General features: G+C 37.1%; 1 protein-coding gene across 5 annotated transcripts in view; it reads left to right on the top strand.

Moving 5' to 3' along the window:
• The window catches only part of MED12L (mediator complex subunit 12L), a 560,363-nt gene that overhangs the window by 220,194 nt on the left and 320,222 nt on the right, over positions 1-19,947 (top strand). For 3 of the 5 annotated variants that reach the window (XM_074298318.1, XM_074298316.1, XM_074298317.1), the window contains 4 exons: positions 3,984-4,088; positions 7,565-7,756; positions 9,222-9,257; positions 13,833-13,992. In XM_074298318.1, coding sequence (XP_074154419.1) covers positions 3,984-4,088; positions 7,565-7,756; positions 9,222-9,257; positions 13,833-13,992 — 493 coding nt within the window. The remainder of the gene's footprint in view (positions 1-3,983; positions 4,089-7,564; positions 7,757-9,221; positions 9,258-13,832; positions 13,993-19,947) is intronic. The other 2 variants (XM_074298321.1, XM_074298320.1) reach the window with 1 other exon arrangement.

Here is a 19,947-nt window from a genome sequence, read left to right as displayed (position 1 = left end):
ATTGGATTGACCCCTCAAATAAATCATTTGAAAATGTCCGAACAATTTGAGATTTCTTCGATATGTGAGTGTATAACTCATTCTTTGGGTGAAGCAAAGTCTGAATGACCTTCTAGATGCTTAGAGGAGACTTGATTACCTTAGAGCTTAATTTCCCAAAACAAGATGTGTTTGATAACGGGCCAAGACAGTGGTCTGCCAACTTATTAGTAATAGCACACAGAATTAAATAAAGTTCTATGGCATGCCTCCAAGAGACCTCTGTTCACAGCTAATCCGGCTTTTTAAGTCTTGGACTGAGTGCTTATATACTATAAAATGCCTCGTTCTAGGACCTGGCAAAATTTCAAGATGGTGGCTGTGGCTGGGTCCATTATTGATCTTATTTTTGAAGCAGTCACAGACTAAAGATGTGCAGGTGCTCTCCATTGTGGGATGAGTGGAAGTGTCACTGCTGGTGTCAGTATGGCCATTTGGAGTGGGGAGAAAGAGTGAATGTGGTTCATCTCTTCCCTTCCTTCTCTATCGGAAGAAGTCTTATGTACTTTTTGTTCTTAGGCCTTTCACCTTCCTTTGTCACAGCTGAGTCAGTAAGGATGCCATGATCAGGGAAGCTGTGTTTCAAACTTAAAAAAAAAGGCTCCTTTGAGTATCCTCTAAGGTTCAAAGCATCACAGCCAGTAGGGCTGGAGATCAGAGGGTTCCATACTAACTAGACCCAACCTTAAAGACCATTCAAGTAGAATGTGGGGTGGGGCTGTCTTGGAAATAAGTGGGCTCTTCCTCACAAGGGGTCTTCCAGCAGATGTTGGATGTTCACTTTTTGGTTATGTTGTGGTAGGTATGGGTCAAACAAGATGAATGCTGGAAGTCCCTTTCTACTGGGAAAATTCTGGGATGCCATGATTCTGTGATTATCTCATTTAACCACCTAACTTGACAGGAAAATGAGATCCACTGTGATGAAGGTCCTATTGGCAGTCAGTAACAGAAAGGATATGAAACTAGGTGTTTTTTTTTTAATTAAAGTTTTTTTTCAAAATATACACAGATAATTTTCAACATTCATCCGTGCAAAACTATGTGCCAAAAATTTTCCCCTCCTTTCTTTCCACCCTTAGGTTTAGATAGCAAGTAATCCAAATATATGTTTGGGTTCATTTTCACATTTATCATTGTTGCACAAGAAAAATCAGATCAGAAAGGAAAAACAATTAAGAAAGAAAACAAAATTCAAGCAAACAACAATAAAAAGAATGAAAATGCTCTGTTGTGAACCACACTCAGTTCCCACAGTCCTCTCTCTGGGTGTAAATGACTCTTTCTATCACAAGACCATTGGAACTGGCCTGAATCACCTCACTGTTGAGAAGAGCCATGTCCATCACAATTGATCATTACGTATATAAACTTGCTCTTGCCATGTATAAAGATTTCCTGGTTCTACTTACTTCACTTAGCATCAGTTAATGTGAGTCTCTCCAGGCCTCTCTGAAATCATCCTGCTGATTGGGAAATCAATTCCAAATTCTGGGGTCCCTTGAAGAATGAGAGCATAGCTCTGTGCTAATAGAGGAAGTGCCATTTTTTCTTTTTTTTTTCCCATAGATTTCTATTTTCAAAATACATGCAAAGATAGTTTTCATCATTCGCCCTTGCAAAAGCTTGTGTTCTCTTCCCCCTATCCTGTGGACAGCATGTAATTCAATATATATTAAACAAGTGCAATTCTTCTATACATATTTCCACAATTATCATTCTGCACAAGAAAAATCAAAAAGAAAAAAAAAACTGAGAACGAAAAAAACCAACAACAGAAAAGGTGAAAATTAAATATTACATTGTAAGCCATCTTCAGTCTCCATAATCTCTTTCTAGATGTAGATGGTTTTCTCTATCACAAGTCTATTGGAACTGACCTGAATCACCTCATTGTTCAAAAGAGCCATGTCCATCAAAATTGATCATCACAATCTTGCTGTTGCTGTGTACTATGTTCTCTTGGTTCTACTCACTTCACTTAGCATCAGTTCATGTAAGTCTCTCCAGGCCTTTCTGAAATCAGCCTGCTGATTGTTTCCTATAGAGCAATAATATTCTGCTGTATTCATATACTATAACTTATTCAGCCAATCCCTGACTGAAGGGCATCCATTCACTTTCCAGTTCCTTGCCTTATAAAGGGCTGGAAAGTGCCATTTCTTTAACATAAATGAGATTTACTAAGCAGTGTTCTTAGTTTCTTTGGAGTTAGATTTCGGGAAGAACTTGGGCTCAGAACTACTGTCATGGCTTAGACATAAGAGTAACGAAATTTAATCACAACAATGCAAGTTAGGCTATTCCATGTGATTCCTCTCCTAATAGCATTTCACATAAAATAGATGGTATACGAAGGTCAGAATGTTAAAGAAAAGTGCGTTTCTGTTTAATGTTGCATTAGTGTGATTTGTTTTAGAAGTGTTTATTCAGGATGTGAAAATAAGACTTTTGTAAAACTGCCAAGAACAATGAAATTTGTGATGAGCAATCTGCTGATCAAGTCCTGGTTTGTGCCGGATAAGCGGTACCAAAGGGCAGACTTTAAATGATATTGAATTTTATGAATTGTCAAACATGGGGTGAGAGGAGGAGAGAAATAGAGAGGAAGAGACAAAAGGGAGAGAAAGAAAGGCAGGAGAGGAAGGAGAGAAGGAGGGATTGGGATAGACACTGAGAGACAGAAGGAAAATTTGAGAGGAAACAAAGGGGAGGGAAGAGGAAGGAGGAAGATTGATTGAGCTAGTTCTTCAGTTTGTCAAATAATAAATAGTGCCAGTGTTAAAAGATATCTTACTTGGCCCTCGAGTATAAAACGCCAAAATATGGTAGTTTCTTTTCTTAATCAGCAAGCATTTATTAATTGCCTACCAAGTCTCAAGCATTGGATATGCAAAGGCAGAAATGAGACAGAACCTTCACATGGCTTATGCTCTATCAAGGGAGACACCACCCACATTATAAGTACCCCTATCTCCACAAAATCATTTTCTGGGAAGATAGCATTGGTCTCTGGGACACCAGGAAAGATCTCAAATAGGATGAGATGTCATTTGAGCTGAGCTTTAAAGAAGACTAGAGAATCCAAGAGAAGAGGAAGGGAAAGTCGGCTAGGTATGAGGACACAGGGAGAGTTTAGTGGCTGGAGTTTAAAGAACCAGTCAGTTTGATTGGATTGTAGTGTGTGTAAAGGGGAAGGAGGTGCTGTGCCACAAAGGAAGATTGAGCCAGGGTGAAAGAGCTTTCATTGCTAGAAGGATTAAGAAACAATAGCATTTCAATGGGCTTCTTCAAGGTACTCATATTGTACATTATGACATGGTTAAATAAATGAAAAACACATGCAAAGTCAACTTCAAGATGGACAGAGAATGGATTTACATCAGGAAAGGTGATCATGTATTAGGTGACATTTGATTCAACATAGGAAGCCATCCAGGTCAATGATTTTTCCAGTAGCTGTGACCTTATATGTAAGTTTATTCTCCGTTGAGATGGAGAATTGGATTTGAAAATATCAGAAGCCCTTCCTGGCTTTAACACACAGTGATTTTCTGTGTGGTGCGGTGAAAAGAACAATGGTTTGGGAGTTGGGGAACCTGAGTTTCTCGCCTTTGTCTCTTACTGTCTTTGCGACTTTGATCAAGACGCTTAGTCTCCCTGAGTCTGTTTCCTCATCTACACAGAGAGCACACTGGGTTAGGTGGCTATTGTAGTCTGCGTCTGTGATGTCAGTCTTCTTTTTTCTCTTTATTTGGAGTATTCCTTCATTTTGCTCTATTTTCTCTTTTTTCCTTCATTTTGCCCTCTTTTCTCTTCTCTGACCAGTCTAAATGTTTGCTAGACATTATGAAGCAACACAGGTTCATATGTGGAGGTGTAAATTCAAATTTTCAAAACTTGATTTTAAAATCACGATTAATGAATATCTTCTTTAAAAACAGGATGAACTCACTGCAGTGAATGTAAAGCAAGGCTTCAATAATCAACCTGCTTTCTCTGGTGATGAGCATGGCTCTGCTAAGAATATTGTCATTAACCCATCCAAGGTAAGGCTCAGTCTTAATCACAAGCATCTTTTCTAAACTTTGAAGTGTGCAGAATTCCATGTTTAGATGCACTATTAAGTTTTGGTCCAGACAAATAAATGATTTTTTTTATGTCCTAAGCATATATTGATCTAAATTATAGAGGGGCTGTGGTTAGTTCCACGCAGTGAGTCTTGTTCTTCAGGTGAAAGCATGTTCGTACAAAGTAGTGTCTCTCAAGCCCAGCACGACCATTTTGGGAAATATAATTGCAATAAGTAGATGAGCAGATAATGATTTCATCTTAGAAATTTAAAGAAATGGTCCTTGATCCAGATTAAACAGAAATGTTTCCCTGAGTGCTTATATTCTGTAACTCGTATTATACTTATACTAACTTAAAATCTTTTGATTCATAGTGACCATGTAACTATGAATTCTACTTCTTATGGGTAGCTCTAAGGTTACAAGTTAGAAAAGGCTCCTAAGTGGTATCAGTGGAGGGGAATATCGAAGCTGGGATGAAATCACATGTTTAGAATAACAACAAAAAGATTTCAACAGAGAGTAAGAATGCTTTTCAGAGGACTGGGTCAAGCCCCTTTACCTGATATGAAGTATTTATTCAGTTTCAGTTGATTGCAGTTATATTCTTAATTATTAAAATGCCAGTGTCAAGAAGGGAAACCATAAAAACCATCATATTGAGATTTTTGGGACTGTGAAATATCTTGGTGCGTTTAAGCTTTTTTATTCCCTGCATCATAAAAAATCAATTTTGTAACAGTCTCAAAGTAACCCTTTTTGCTGGCATTTGTGCAGTGGATAGAGTGCCTTGCCTTGTGTCTGGAAAAACTCACTTTCCCAAGTTCAATCTGGCTGTGTGGCACTGGACCGGTCACTTAATCCTATTTGCCTCAGTTTCCTTACCTGCAAAATGAGCTGGAACAAGGAAATAAACTACTACAGTATCTTTGCCAAGAAGATCCAAAATGGGATCATGAAGAGTTGGATACAACTGGCTTGATTAAACTGAATGAGTATTTAATGTTAGAATGATGCTTTACTATTTTATAAAGTACATTCATTCTCTTGATCTTCTCTGAGCCTTATGAGGCTGGTGGGCTTGCCTTGTGCCTCAAGAGGCTCAGAGAGCTAGCGGAACTTGAACGTGGGTCAGGGTATTCTGACTGGAGTTCAATATTCTTTCTAGTATGATGTTCTTCCCACCTCTGATTATGGCACACCAGTGTGTGTCAAACACCTGAAATTCTAAGAAACACGTAGCCCATTGGTTTCCCAAGTTTTGAGTATGGAGATGGTTTTTGATTTCACAGCTTCAGCTCCCCCCATATGATAGTAAGACTATTCATATCTGATTGAGAAACAGATAATGACAAAAACCCAAGCAGCCGACAAACCTCCCATGGATTCAATAATGCTTGTCACTGAAATTATATTCTTAACTCCCAGCAGCACATGCATTACACTTGAAAAATAGCAGTGCACTATCTGTGCAGGACAATATTTGCTCAGCTTACAGAAAGTAAAGTTGCTTATTTTTTATACTGAAAGAAGCTGGATATCTTGTTGGATCCAATTGGCAGTAGCTGACCTGTACAAGGATTTATAAACTCTTTTAAGTATAATGCCCAATGGAGCCTTTAAGGGGTCTCTGGGTCCCTCTGGGTTAGGAATTGTTGTTTTACACTTTCCTCTCCCTTCATTCCTGCCATTTCCTTGTTACTGAGTCAATTCTTTTAGTTTAGTTTTTTTTTAATACATTCTATCTAAATTGAAGGAAATAAACACTTGAAATTAAATGTCAAAAATCATACTTTGGACTCTTCCTCATACTCACTTTAAATCTTCTACTTCCCAGAAAATGTTGCATCCTACAGTTTACATCTGTTCAGAAGGTGTTCATAGGACCCAGGATGCATATGCAATTATACTGAGTTCCATTGGTATTATTAAGTCCATGGAAGAAAGTGTAATTATAAAAGCAAACAGCCCAAATTTTAATCATGCACTAATCAAAAAGGATCAAGAAACACCTACTTCACATCTTTTAAAAAATTGCTCTTCTTTCATATTCAGGTAGATAGATTTAGCTAATTGCTTACACCTGTACACCAGGCTACAGACTAAATATTTATTGACTCATGAACATTTAACTCAGATGATAATTCATCTTTTAAAAATTGTGCTTACTCTTGCTGCACAGTTAGGGCTGTAAAGTCCTATTGGTTGTCACTTCCTGCTGTGTCTTGGGACACTGGGAGGGGACTAGCCTACTTAGGAAAAAAAAAAGTAATAGGTAAGGGATAGCTGCTTAAATAGACTTCTTGGGAAAATTGAAGCAAGTGTATATTTCTTTTGTTGTTACTGTTCAGTTATAACCAACACATTTGGAGTTTTTTTGGGAAGAGATACTGAAGTGGATTGCTGTTTCTTTCCCAAGCTCATTTTATAGATGAAGAAATGGAGGCGAATAGGGTTGTGTCTTCTCTAGGGTTTGAAGCCATATTTGAACTCAGGAAGATGAGTCTTCCTGACTCCAGGCCTAATACTCCCATAGTGCCACTGAGCTGCCCTGAGTTTATAAAGCTTCATCCATTCCCAGTTCTTATTCTATTTTGGTCATTTTCCTGAACATTTCTGGATTTTTTAAACCAATAATATAGAAATGAAGAAAACAGCTCCATTTTCTCAAGTATAACTATTGTTATTATGAAAAACCAGTGTCAACAAAATTGTCAGGTCAATTAAAAACTTGGTGTGTTTATAAATTGCTGTGAAAAGAAAATTTAAATGACCTTTGACCAAATTTCAGAATCCTTAATGTAAATACAGGTGGTTTCTTGAAAATATGTACTATTTAGATGATGGAAGAAGGAAGGAGGATTATTGTGTAATTACTAGATTTTTCTAATACTATTAAAACACAGAATTCATATTTGGATAAATATTCTCCTAGCAGTCTGAGTGTAATTAATATTAAAAAGACTATCTAATATGGCAAAGGAGGAAGTTTAACCCTATAGCAAGGCAAAAGCCATTCATCTTTAAGATGTTCAACATTTCATCTTGCCTAATATCATTAAAGCCCTGCCCACCCCTACCCCCTCTTTCTTTTTTTCTTGGTGTGATAATTTTAAGTGTCTGAAACCAGATTTGAACTCAGGTCTTCCTGAATTCAGATCTGGTGCTCTATCCACTGTGCTATCCAGCTGTACCCCTATTATTATTTATTATTATTATATATATTATTATTATTATTTAGATTTCTAAAGAATAACAGTAATATTTGATTTTTAGTGGAAATCCCAACCTTTTTCTTCAAAGCATTGAATCTTAATCCTATTATGTGATTGGCTAAATTGGTGACTTTTTTCAATTAAATTGTAATCATGAATTTTTAATAGCGAAATGTACTTTATCATCCTCTTTAACTTATTTTCCCTATTTTCTCTTTTTTTTCCCTTTTTCATTAGATCGGAGCTTATTTTAGCAGCATATTAGCAGAGAAACTGAAGCTAAATACTTTCCAGGATACAGGAAAGAAGAAGCCACAAGTTAATGCTAAAGATAATTATTGGCTGGTGACTGCTCGATCCCAGAGTGCAATTCACAATTGGTTCTCAGATTTAGCAGGAAATAAACCACTTGCTAACTTAGCAAAAAAGGTATTGGCTGGCTTTTTTTTTTTTTTCTTTTTTTTTCCGCATTGCTTTGTTTTTTACCAATGTGAAATGTCAAATAGGAGGCGGTAGATAAACTATTTTTTTTTGTGTGTGTATATGTTTTATATATTATATATATATAACATATATTTACATATATGTAGATTGTATATGTGTTTAGACTTTGTATATATATTTTTATCCCTTCTTAGTTTTGAATTGAAGCCCTGGATAGGGCTTCTGTCTAAATTGAGAAGCCTTACATGGAAGCACAGTCTATATGACCCACTGAAGGTAGAGAAGGAAGGACTTTGACATCCAAAGCAGGTACCAAGAACCCACTATTTCCATGATTTGAATTTCTCAATTTGAGACATCCTAAAGAGCAGACCCAAGTTTGTATAACTAACTCTTCTTCCTTATCAATAATTTACTCCTCTTAAAAAAAAAACCAAACATCTTGAGCTTCCTAGCTAAGTCTTGTTTCCCCCATCAGATGAGATCAAGATTGAGGTTCTGTGTGTACTTCATGAAAGAGTGAAATGAATTGAGTTTGCCAGGCTTGTTGGATCCTTTCCATTTCTTTTGGTCATTATGCCTCAGAATGAATATTTTCTTGTCATGGGGAAAAAGACACACAGGATCAGCAATCTTGTAGACCGATTGAAAGAAAATGTTATTAGAAACTGGCTAAAGAGCTATAGAAAGCTTTTTTCTTGGTAGGCTTAGAAATGGCTTCCTTTATCTCTGATCTCTTGGACAGTTTTTCCAATGAGCATGTGGATCTCCTCGCTGTCTCCTCTGAAACTTTTTTGTCCAAAGTATTTCTGTCTTACTCTCTTAACTTTTCAGTGGCAGGCCTGGCTATGGCCCAAAGTAGAGAAGAGCTTCCTTGAAGGAAATCCTTCCATAGAGGACTTGCTGCTTTTCATCGGTCTCATTTTTGTTACTGTGATAGGTTTCTGTGACCAGACCCAGCTGAAATATTTAAATGTGTAAACCAATATACCCAAAACTAAACATCTATGAAGCACCTTGCTAAGTGCAAACCAAATCTATCATAGTCCCTTCCTTTTTGGGTCCCGTCACTAAAACTTGTTGGACTGTTTGGCTTTGTCTCTTTCCAGTGAATAGTTTACTCAGTGACCTTCCTGAAGGTCAGGCTAATTTCATCTGAGTATGTTTTATTACTATTATTTTTCTTTTTTGCTTTCTCTCCACTAGGAATTCCTATGCTGTTTGTTGATTAGCAACTCCAACGCCTGCATGGCCAGCCCGGCATTCTTTTTCACAGATTTTCCTGTTCTGGAAGCATTTTGAACATATTTTTGATGCTCCCTAAATGCTCCTGCTAGTAAAGGGATGATGTGCTTTGCATTAGAGGTGTATTGATCTAGGAGAGTCATCTTTTAGGAAGGAGGGAATTCCTGCAGTAGTTTGTTAGTCAATGTTCTTCTCTCTTTATTAGGAGCTGCTTACCCTGGCCAAATCAGGTGTTGTTCAGGTAAGCCGTGGCATTCCTTTTTTGCAAAATTATGGATGTTTTCTTTGTAGAACCATTGAACGTAGTTTGAAGTAGTCATTTCTTGGACTTTTTTTTTTTTTTAAGAGCATTTTCAGTTGGCCTGAACATCTGTTCCTCGTGGGATTGCAAAATTATTCATTCTTTGCATGTTCATAAGTTTTTTTTTTTGTTGTTGTTGTTTTTAATTTTTTAAGTTCTGGTATTGGCTTCTTGCATTTCTTGTAGAATTCCTCTTTCAGATAGCTTATGGCAGAAATCCTCGCCTTTCCTGATGAGATCACAAATGAATTTCCAACTCTGATCTGGAGTCTAATGGAGTTGGGGATATGTGAAAGATCAAATTGCCTAACTTGTTTTGCTGTCAGAAAGAACCATGTAAATTGCCAGGTGTTTTGCTTCAGAGAGGTTGACAACTGCATGGTGGGAAGGGGACAGGGTTTTTTAATTGATTGACAGTAACAGCTGGATTTTGAATGGGAGCCTTCCTTGCTGCTTGAGTGTGCTATAGGGAATGTCTTTAAATTTTGCAAACTTCTCCAGTCTTCATTTCCCCATTTCAGATTCCCCGTAATCTGATCAGTCTGCCTGTGGTGGTGATCCATTTTGGCCCCACTGGGGCAGTAGATGATGCCAGTGGGGAAGAATGTGGGAAGAGGAATGGGTAGGGAGAAGAGAGGGCTCCTCCGTGGGAGGAAAACAATAGCTACATATTGGATGGTCTTAATGTTATATACTGTTATGTAGCTACAGTTGTTGCCTCCCTGAAAAACAGTGATATTATGTCACTTCAAGACAGTTACAGCATTACTGTATTTATGTAACTGTCTTGGCAAACAAGAAGATATTTACATGTGCCAGATTGACTGAATCAAACAGATACCCCAAACTTTTGACCAGTTTTCTCTATTAAAAGTACTTTCTATCTCTGTAAGGAAGACCAGTAATTTTGGTTCACTTGAGTCTTTTCCTTCTGGTTCGTATGATTTCTTGTGGTTTGGTTCAGCACTGGCTATAAATTGGACAAAGCTGTTGAGATCTCTCTTCTTCCCTAATTATGTAACTATCTTCTCATAAATGTGTATGTGTAAATATATGTATATTTTTTCCTGAATTTTAAGCACTCAGATTTAGCTAACTACTCCTCTTGGGAAATTGCTCATGAGAGTAACATTAGAATTTTTGCCCAGAGCTGTTATAATATCTCCTACTTGCTCAGTTTTGTTGGATATTTCATCTAAATATTTAATATGTTGTATTAAATTTATCTTCTTCAGCTTTTAATCCTCCTGCTGATTGCTGTTCCAAAGAAATCATTTAGGCTTTCCAGGAAAGATAGCATCAGTAATAACTCTCTGAGGTGGCAAACTTCTCCCGCTATTGTTTGTCTATCTGCTCTGGATCTTGGTCCTAAAACATTTTTCTGTGTGCCTGACTGAGAAGCAGCCTGGCCTTTGACAGATATTTGACACACCAAATATTGTATTAGAGGAAGCGGCAGATCTGACCTTGGGATGACTAAATGCTTGTTTTCCTATAATGGTCTTGAAAGATGTAGTCAGTGAACTCGGAGCCTCATGCCCTTTCCATGAAATGCTTCACAAGCAAAACCTCCACTAATTCTTGGCCAGATGCGTTACAGGGGCCCAGAACTTGAAGCCTTATTCATTAGGCTCATGTTCCCTTCGTTCCCTTTTGAATAGTGGCTGCCAAATTGGAGGGGCTGGCCAAAGATGAGAAGATGGTGTATGTGGGAACCAGTTGTCTGTTTTGAAACTGTTATTTCCGATGGAAAAAAACCATTAACAGTGGGACAGAGACCTTAGGAGATCATCTTGGTTTTTTATTTGTTTTTTTTTTCCCCCATTTGTGGCTCTTGAGACCAAGGTGCCTGAGAGTTGTAACTGTGACTAAGAAATACCCTTTCTGCTTTGGAAAAACTTGGAACTCACAAATAAAAGAAAGCTTTATATTAATATTTTGAGACATTTGTTTTCTAAAGGGCTTTCATATATTCCTTTGTGACCTTTGATGGTCCTGTGGGATAATAGGGGAATGGGTGAGAATAGGGAAAAGAATAAGCATTTATATACTTACTATGTGCCAGATGCTAGGTGCTTTAGAGATATCATCTCATTTTATCCTCAGCATAACCCTGGGAGATGGGTGCTGTTATATCCTCCTTTTATAGTTGAGGAAACTGAGACAGAGTTTAAATACCTTGTTCAGGCTCACATGTTTGAGGTTGAATTTGAACTCAAAGCTTTCCAATTCCAGGATCATAGACTTAAAGATAGAAGAATCTTTGGAAGGCCATCCCATACAATCCCCTTCTTTTACAGATTAAGGTGTTTAAATGGCTTGCTCAAGCTCACAAAAGATCATTAAGTAGAAAAAGGTAGAATTTAAATCCAGATCCTTATTTCCAGAGCCAGAGCTCTCTACTCCTTATTATGATACTATTTCTGAAGCCAGTAAGGCATGTATTGTGTTTTCTCCTCATTTACACAGGGAGAAATTAAAAAGACTTAGAGCTTCGGTGATTAGTCCCATTTTCACACAGGTAATGGCAGAACCAGGAATGTTCTTATTTCAAGTTCTGTGCTCCTTTTTTTTTCTTAACTTATTCTGATGTTGGGACATAGTGGGTCCCACCTGCTGTCACAACTAAATGTACTTATTGGCTTGGATCCTCTTCCTCTGGATTAAAAAGTTGACCAGATTTTGGGGATGAACAAGTTGCTCCTTGGATTTTCGGGTATTAGACACTTTGGGAAATGATCACTAGCCCTTTCTCACAGTTCCCCTTTGCTTTTCTGTGCTTTGGGGTTCCAGTTCTCTCACATAAGTCTGAAAAGAAATAATAAACTTCTGCAAGCACCTAATTTAAATGAATTAACTTTCATCATCCCTACTTCATTTATACACCGTATTCTCTATTTCAGTTTTTGTCAGGATTGCTAAGGTATCATTTTTAGCATAACTTCCATTAAGAACAAGTATGATTAGAAAGACTGAGTGTCTTCAGTCAGGAATCTCTGGATTTCATGCTCGCTCTCTGTATCCCATTGGCCAAACTACTTGAGTTCTTTGGTGTATCAGGAAAAATTCTAAGACCAAGTTTCAGAGCAGGTACTTGGCCACCCAGAGTGTGCTCTATGGGAGATCGTTATAGCAGTGTAATCACAGGTCTGCCAACTATTCCTCCCCCTCTCATTTATATAGAGCACTGGTTCTTAAAATGGGGACCATGGATTAACTAAGAACACCAAGAAATGAGGGATATCTCTGAACTTGTTTGGGGAGAAGATCTTGTCTTTATATAACATAATTGGTTTCCTTTGTAATCCTGTGTATTTTATTTTATATATTTAAAAATATTCTGATGGCCATGGACTTTATCAGATTTTACAGATCCTTCACTGGGGTCCATGATACATAAAAGGTTAAGAACTCTAAATCAAAAGTTTGAGGAATATAAATACTTACTTTATATATAAATACTGTAAAGTATAAAATATAGGAATATTATCATCTTAATTACAGAGAAGGAAACTGAGGCTCAGTAAGGGTAAAAGATATAAAATTACACATCTAACTTAGTGTATTTAAATCCAGACACCAAGGTGGATGTTGTTCTTTACTCATTCTTGTAAGCATTCTTCCCCTCTATATTATTGACCTATCTTTCTACATTAGTGGTTACTCCTTCCATATAAGTTTTTTTTTTTGCCTCTCCATATTAGCCTTAAAATTAAATTGCCACTCCATATTAAAAGCAGACACCTTTGAAGTTTTTTGCATTCTGTGCCACTTAGGAAATACAGATAATGCAAAGCATTTAACAATAAATGTTTCTTTGCACAGTGGGCTTGGTACAGGTAGAAGTTTATACTTCAGTTCTTGCTTCAAGTTTGTCTTGTATTTTAAAAACTTTCCTCTCTCCTCTTGCTCTTTAAGACTCAGGTTTTAGCGCCCATATGAGTTATGAGAAAATTCACAAACATTTGTTCTCATTTCCAAAGTGTGTTTGGATGATCTTTTCAAAGGGAAGAATCTATATTTTGATTTATTTAGGTTAGTGTCTTGTTCAGGGTCCTCTAGCTAGTCTAGTGCAGAATTGACTCTGGAACCCAGGTATTCACACTCCCATTTCAGTATGCTTTGAATTATACTAGGCTGTTCCTCCAGACAAAGTAAGAACTTTAGTTCTTGTAAAAACCTCTTCCCAAATCCACTAGCAGTTGTTGAATTTTCATTTTACTCATTTTTTCTTTTGCAAGTAAGTAAATTTCATTTTTGACTTGTTCCTTCCCTCCTTCCCCTTCTGTTCCCTCTTTCCTTAGAAATGATTTGGATTCAAACCTGAACTTGTACTTTATTATTGTGTGATCTACTAGGTAACTTGATGCTCCAGGGATCCTCAGCCTTTCTTCCGATTCAAATTAAGTGACTGGAAGAGATGAACACACCAAGGTCCTTTGCAGCCCTCAATCCTAGGATCAAAATGTCCTCTTCTGAATGTGATAAACATTGATTTATTTCTCTCTTTTTAAGGTTCCTATCCTCAGCAAAAAAGAGGATGTTTTTGCATATTTAGCAAAATATTCAGTGCCATTGCTTCGAGCAGCATGGCTGATCAAGATGACGTGTGCCTACTATTCTGCTATTTCTGAGGCTAAGATTAAGAAGCGTCAGGCAACTGATCCGAATATGGGTAAGTCATGGGCTGCAATTCTTTAGTATAGTACTTATTCAGCAAATATTGAGATTATACTGTGCTAGGTTCTGTGCATGATATCAAAAAAAGTTATATTTGCTTCAACTGTCCAAGTTTAATCTTAAAAAACAAAAACATTTGTAGCTTGTAGATAAAGATGCTTTGTTTACATTGATGGCATTTCTTGATAATTGCCCCAAATTGAACTATCCGTTATTTTAAAAATAGTTAAAACTAAAAACAGCTCAACAAATTGATGACTTAAGCCGAATTTCCCACCTGTAGTCTACCAGTTCTCTGAGAAGAAGATGGATTTTATTATTGGTTCTCTGGACTCTAGATTAGCCATTGCTTTGATCTTACTCCTGATATTTTAAAGTATGGGTTTTACTTTATATTATTGTAACCAGGATATAAACTGTTTTCTTGTTTCTGCTTTATTTATTCTATTTTTGTTTATACTGATTTATTTCCATTTCTCAAGAGTTCTTCATATTGTTTCTAATTGTGTGGAAATATTTTTATTCAAATATCATAATTTATTTAGCTGTTCCTTAATTGATAGGCTCTCATTTTTGTTTCCAGTTTTCGCTACCATAAAATTTGTTGCTATGAATATTTTTGTACATTCGGGGACTTTTCTCTGTCTTTGATTTCTTCATGCCCACTAGTTAGTAGGCATTAAAATTATTCTTCTCCCCTAGTTCTTGCTGAAGATGACACTTCAGTCAAATAAAAAAAAAAATTGGGGGAGGTAGGCAAAAGAATCGGGATTAAATGACTTGCCCAGGTCCCACAGCTGATAACTGTCAAGGCTGAATTTGAACTCAGGTCCTCCTAACTCCAGGGCTGGCCACTGTTTTACCTACTGTCCCTTAATTTTAATTACTTATGATTTGGGACTTTAAAAAAATTGTCTATTATTTGCATTCTTGTTCTCTGAGCTATTGTACGTAATTTTTGACCACTTTTCTATTGGTGATACTTCTGTCACTTTATCTCTTGGATATCAGAGATATTTGATTCAGTTTTCCACCCTTTCCCCTCCATATCAACAAAGTTTCTCTTCTATATCCCACCTTAATCCTTAGAGCAGGAGGCTGTGACTTTTTACCATGGGTAAGGTACAGACTAAGATCATTAGATGTCTTCTTTATTCTGAAAAAAAAAAAAAAAAAAACCAACCCCCCCCCCCCAAAACAAACAGAGAGTATGGTTGGGAGACCATAGATTATTTACCAGAACCTGAAGTTCTAAAATGATCCACAAAGCTGACTCTCTACATAGAGAGGGGAAAAAAGTGATTATTCCAGCTGATAATAAATGATAAAAAATAATTGATAAACTGAGACTTTGACATCTTTATATGTGTAATTTTCACCAACCCATAATTCTTTTTAACTTTTTAATATGACCAAGTCCAAGTGATGAGTACTCCCCCCCTTTTTTTATCCCTAGCATTGTACCTGGCATGTATTAGGTGCTTAATGTTTATTTGCTCACTTGGCTGACTTATCTTATCAGACACCTCTCATTACTTCTTTCTCCAAAAAGATTGTCCTTGATTTTCATTTTAACTTGATCTTACCTGGATTGAGATACTCATTACAAAAAAGAATATACTGAATTGGAAAGAATTGCAAGGTCAAGAGATCTGAGTTGCAGCTAATTTGCTCTGTGCCACATAATGTATGGTAATATGTATTTCTCCTACATTGTCTACTTCCCCTCCCCCCCTCCTGCACCCTACTTCCAAAGTGTTCTTTGGTGTTGCCATCAGTATGAAGTGGATGGTCCATGGGTTGGACCCAATGAAACAGTCTTTTTATCCTTAAACTCAGCTTTTTGAAGAATTCCTTGAGGAATTTGAGGAATACCTGTTGTAGTGACTAGATACTCAGAACAGGAAGGAGGCATTTTGGAGGAACCTTGGAAATTTGGTTATAAAGGAGAGATCAGTAAGTTGAACTGTGTGAGATCAATGAAAAACACTTGCTATTAGGGAAGAGACAGGATGTTCTCTATAAACTGCTAATGACAAAGATTCTTCATGTACAGAGAAATGAAATCGCATAAATTTGAAGGAAGTCAAGAAATCTAGAAAGCAGAGGAAAGGAGGGAAAGGATTATAACCATTAGGTTATAATTAAATTTTTTTGATGTTAGATCCATTACTTTAGGGATATAAACAAAAAGGTAATTGAGTGGGCTGTTTAAAACTTAGAAGCTATTTTGATTACTTTTTGTGGACCCGTCTTTACCCCAACCCTTCATCAATAATAAACACTTATTAAGTAGTTTCGTTGTTTTAGGCATTGTGCTAAATCTAAGGGATAGAAAGACAAAACAGACCTTGTTTTCAAGGGGCTCACAATTTCATGGGGGAAGCAACATGTAAACAGTTACATACCAACAAGATAAAAGGTGTAGATTAGAGATAATCACAGGGCAAAGTTACTAGCACCAAATGGGCTTGGGGAAGGCTCTTTCCATGAGGTGGGATTTTAATTGAGGCTTGAAGCCAGGAGACACCCAGATATGAGGAGGAAGAAAATTCTAGGCATAGAAGACAGTCAGTGATCCTATTATGACCCCAGAGTGTCTTGTCTTTTCTCAAAATTTTATTTATATTTTCACTTTTGCATGATCTTCAAAGAAAACTTCTATTTCTTTATAACTGGAATAAAAAAAAGAGTAAAAGAAAAAGTTCAGTAAAAGCAACATGACAGGCTCGTCTGTCAATACATGTAATGATTCATACCTATAAATCTCTCACCTTTGCAAAGAAGTGACGAATGTGCATTTTCTCAACCCTCTGAAGTTATTTTGTCGGCCCTCTATCTGAGCAGAATTATTCCTAAATTGCTCCAGACAGATGGGATTCTGTCCCATTTTCAACTATCTTCAGAGATTCTGAAACCTGGTTCTCTAGCACTTTATAATTCTGGTGGGTGTCTAAATTTATCAGGGCAAATACTCTTTTCTGACACAGAGATTTCTTAACCATCTGTGATTATTGGCCATAAATTCTTCAGAGAGGTTCCACCTGAATCTCGAGTACTTTCTTCTTATTAACAGGGGAGGTGGGGTGGTATACCAGTACATTGCTCTGGTACATTGTTGTCCCTAATTTTTGCTCCCTGACTTACCCTCCTCCCATTGGATAATGTCTCATATGCCCATACTTGGCACTTTTACCTAATATGTTTAAGATTACCTTCTATTTGGGGCAGCTAAATAGTACAGTGGATAGAGCAACAGCCCTGAAGTCAGGAGGACCTGAATTCAAATCTGGCCTCAGACACTTAACACTGTATGACCCTAGGCAAATCACTTAACTCCAATTGCCTCCACAAAGAAAAACAAAAAGATTCCCTTCTATTTACAATGTATATATCTTGTTAGCACACAATCTTTTATATATTGTCTCCCTCATTAGAATTCTTTGAGGCAAGGACCATATTTTTGCTGCCTTTTCATTTCCCCAATGCTTAGCACAGTACTTGACGCATATTAATTTTTTTTGTCTTAATAGTTATTGACAGAAATAATAAAATATCACTGATTATATCTGTAAAACTCAGTCATTATTTTCTTAATTAAAACTTTTTAATTTTCAAAACATATGCATGGATAATTTTTCAACATTAATGCCTACAAAACCTTGTATTCCAGTTCCCTCCCCTCTCCTTCAACTCCCCCCCCCCCCCTTAGCAATGGCAAGAAATCCAATATATGTTAAACATAGTAAAAATATATAAAACTTCATCATTATTAGAGTCACATCTTAAAGCTGTGGTAATTTTACCTCTGATCAACTTGTTAATTCATGAGGAGTGTGGACTAGTTCCCTTTCTGGAGAATAGGGCTATTCTTTGTCTTCAAAGTTCACGGAAAAAGAGCTGAGGAATGACTTAACAATAGCAGTGAGGGTGATTTTATACAACATCTAGAATGAGAGAAGTGAACTTTGCTTTGCTCAGACCTCATCTGCACTACTGTGATCAGTTTGTGTCGTATTTAAATAAGATTGAAAAATCTGTATAGTATGGTGGCCAAGATGGTGAAGGATCCAGGGGCATTGAATCTAGACTCAAGATGATAGACTCAAGGAGCTGGACCAGGTAGCTTCCTTTCAAATATCTGAAAAGATTTCTCGTCAGTTGTCCTAGGAGAGGAGTCAGAAATAGGACCAATGTTTGGAAGTTACAGTAAGACAAATTTTGCATCATTCACATGATAAAGGAAATAACCATCCCTTTTCTCTGTGTGAGCTCTGTGTTACTGGGAGTGTTCAAAATGGCTAGGTGATCACCGATCAGGGATGTTGTACAGGTGTGCTATGATCTCTCGGCACTGATTCTCTGCTTCTCCAATTCTAACTAGAGTAAGAGATTGGTCTTCTGTTTTTTAAAATCCATTTAAGTAGGATTAACAAACAAAGCCTACTTCTGACCATAGTCTTCTGGACTCCTTTATCATAAATCTCTTCATCCTAGAGATTCACTTTAGTCCTGGAACTCAAAGCTTGGAAGGACCTTTACCCTTAGGTTCCTCCTTCCGATTGGAGGATGAACAACTTCTCTGTATAGGGAGCATGCCCAGCTACATCTCACTCATTTCTCGCCCAACTATACTCCCATGGATTTCTCCATCAGACTTTTGGCTGGGCATTACCCCTTTTCCCCTTACCTCTTTTCTGTTCCATTTTGTATGTTGTGTTCTTTAGAGTATAAACCCCCTAAGGGCAAAGATTATATATTATCTTTTGCCTTTCAATCCCCGCTCTTATCATAGTGCTTGCCATACTTAAAGAAATGTTTATTGACCAACTGAAAAGCTTGCCTTTGTGGGCTGGTGAAATCTTTGCTCTGTGACACTCGTGAGTTCTTCCTCTTGATTGTTCCTCTATAATAAACCTGAACTAGAAACCAACATAGAGGATTTACTACAAATTAAGAAGATGAATTTCATGGATCAGTGGTAAGGTCTCATGATAGTTAACATCCCAGATCAGCAGAGAGGTAACATAACCTCGGTTGTATTTTTCTCACTTCATTAGTAACAGAAATGCTATATTTGACTTTTCAAAGGCTGAAATATTTTAGTAGGTCAGAGGAAAAATCAATAAATGTACTCAGGAGGACAATCATATCAGGATTGCTAGTGGGGATAAATTTTGGAAGGAAAGGTTATTAATAGTCCATCTTTATTTAAGTAACATTCATCAACTGTAAACCAGGGTTTAGAGGAGCAATATGAGAGGTAGGGCGCGCTTGCATATTAAAGGATCCTGTTTAAATAGGAGGAAGAAACTTGCCCCTCCAGAGATTGATCAAGCTAGAAGTTTGAAGGCTAGGAGGGAGTCAGAGATAAAGTTACTGAGCTGCTACAATATCATTTCCTAACATTAATATAAGTTTTAAAGTTTGCAAAACACTTTATATATTTTTGTTTTTCCATTTATTTTATTGTTCAGTTATTTTGATCACGTCTGACTCTTTTTGGCAGAGATATTGGATGATTTATTGCTTCCTTCTCCAGCCCATTTTACAGATGAGGATTTAAGTGACTTTTCCAGTGCCACACAGCTAGTAGATGTCTGGATTTGAACTTGGGTCTTTCTGATTCCAGGACTGGTGCCCTATTCCTAGATGCCCTGGTTATACAATTTTCAAGGCAAGATAAATTGTCTCCGTGAATTTCTGGACTAAAATGTATAGTTGAGGACGGCGCATTGTACATACTGGGAATTTAATAAATGTTTGTTGTCTCACTATATCTGTTGTCTCCCACATTGGCATCCCTTGAGGCCAGGGACTGTCTTTTGTATTTTATACACAGGGCATGGTGCTTGTTATATACAAGTACTTTTCAATAATTCATTTTCACCCAAATTTTTCCCTCCTCCTAATAACTCTATCCTTTTTCCTGGCGTCGGAGAAAACTGAG

This window comes from Sminthopsis crassicaudata, chromosome 3 (genome assembly GCF_048593235.1).
Source record: "Sminthopsis crassicaudata isolate SCR6 chromosome 3, ASM4859323v1, whole genome shotgun sequence".
Taxonomy (NCBI): Eukaryota; Metazoa; Chordata; class Mammalia; order Dasyuromorphia; family Dasyuridae; genus Sminthopsis; species Sminthopsis crassicaudata.
The sequence above is the reverse complement of the archived record's forward strand: the minus strand, read 5'-3'. Positions and strand labels throughout refer to the sequence as shown.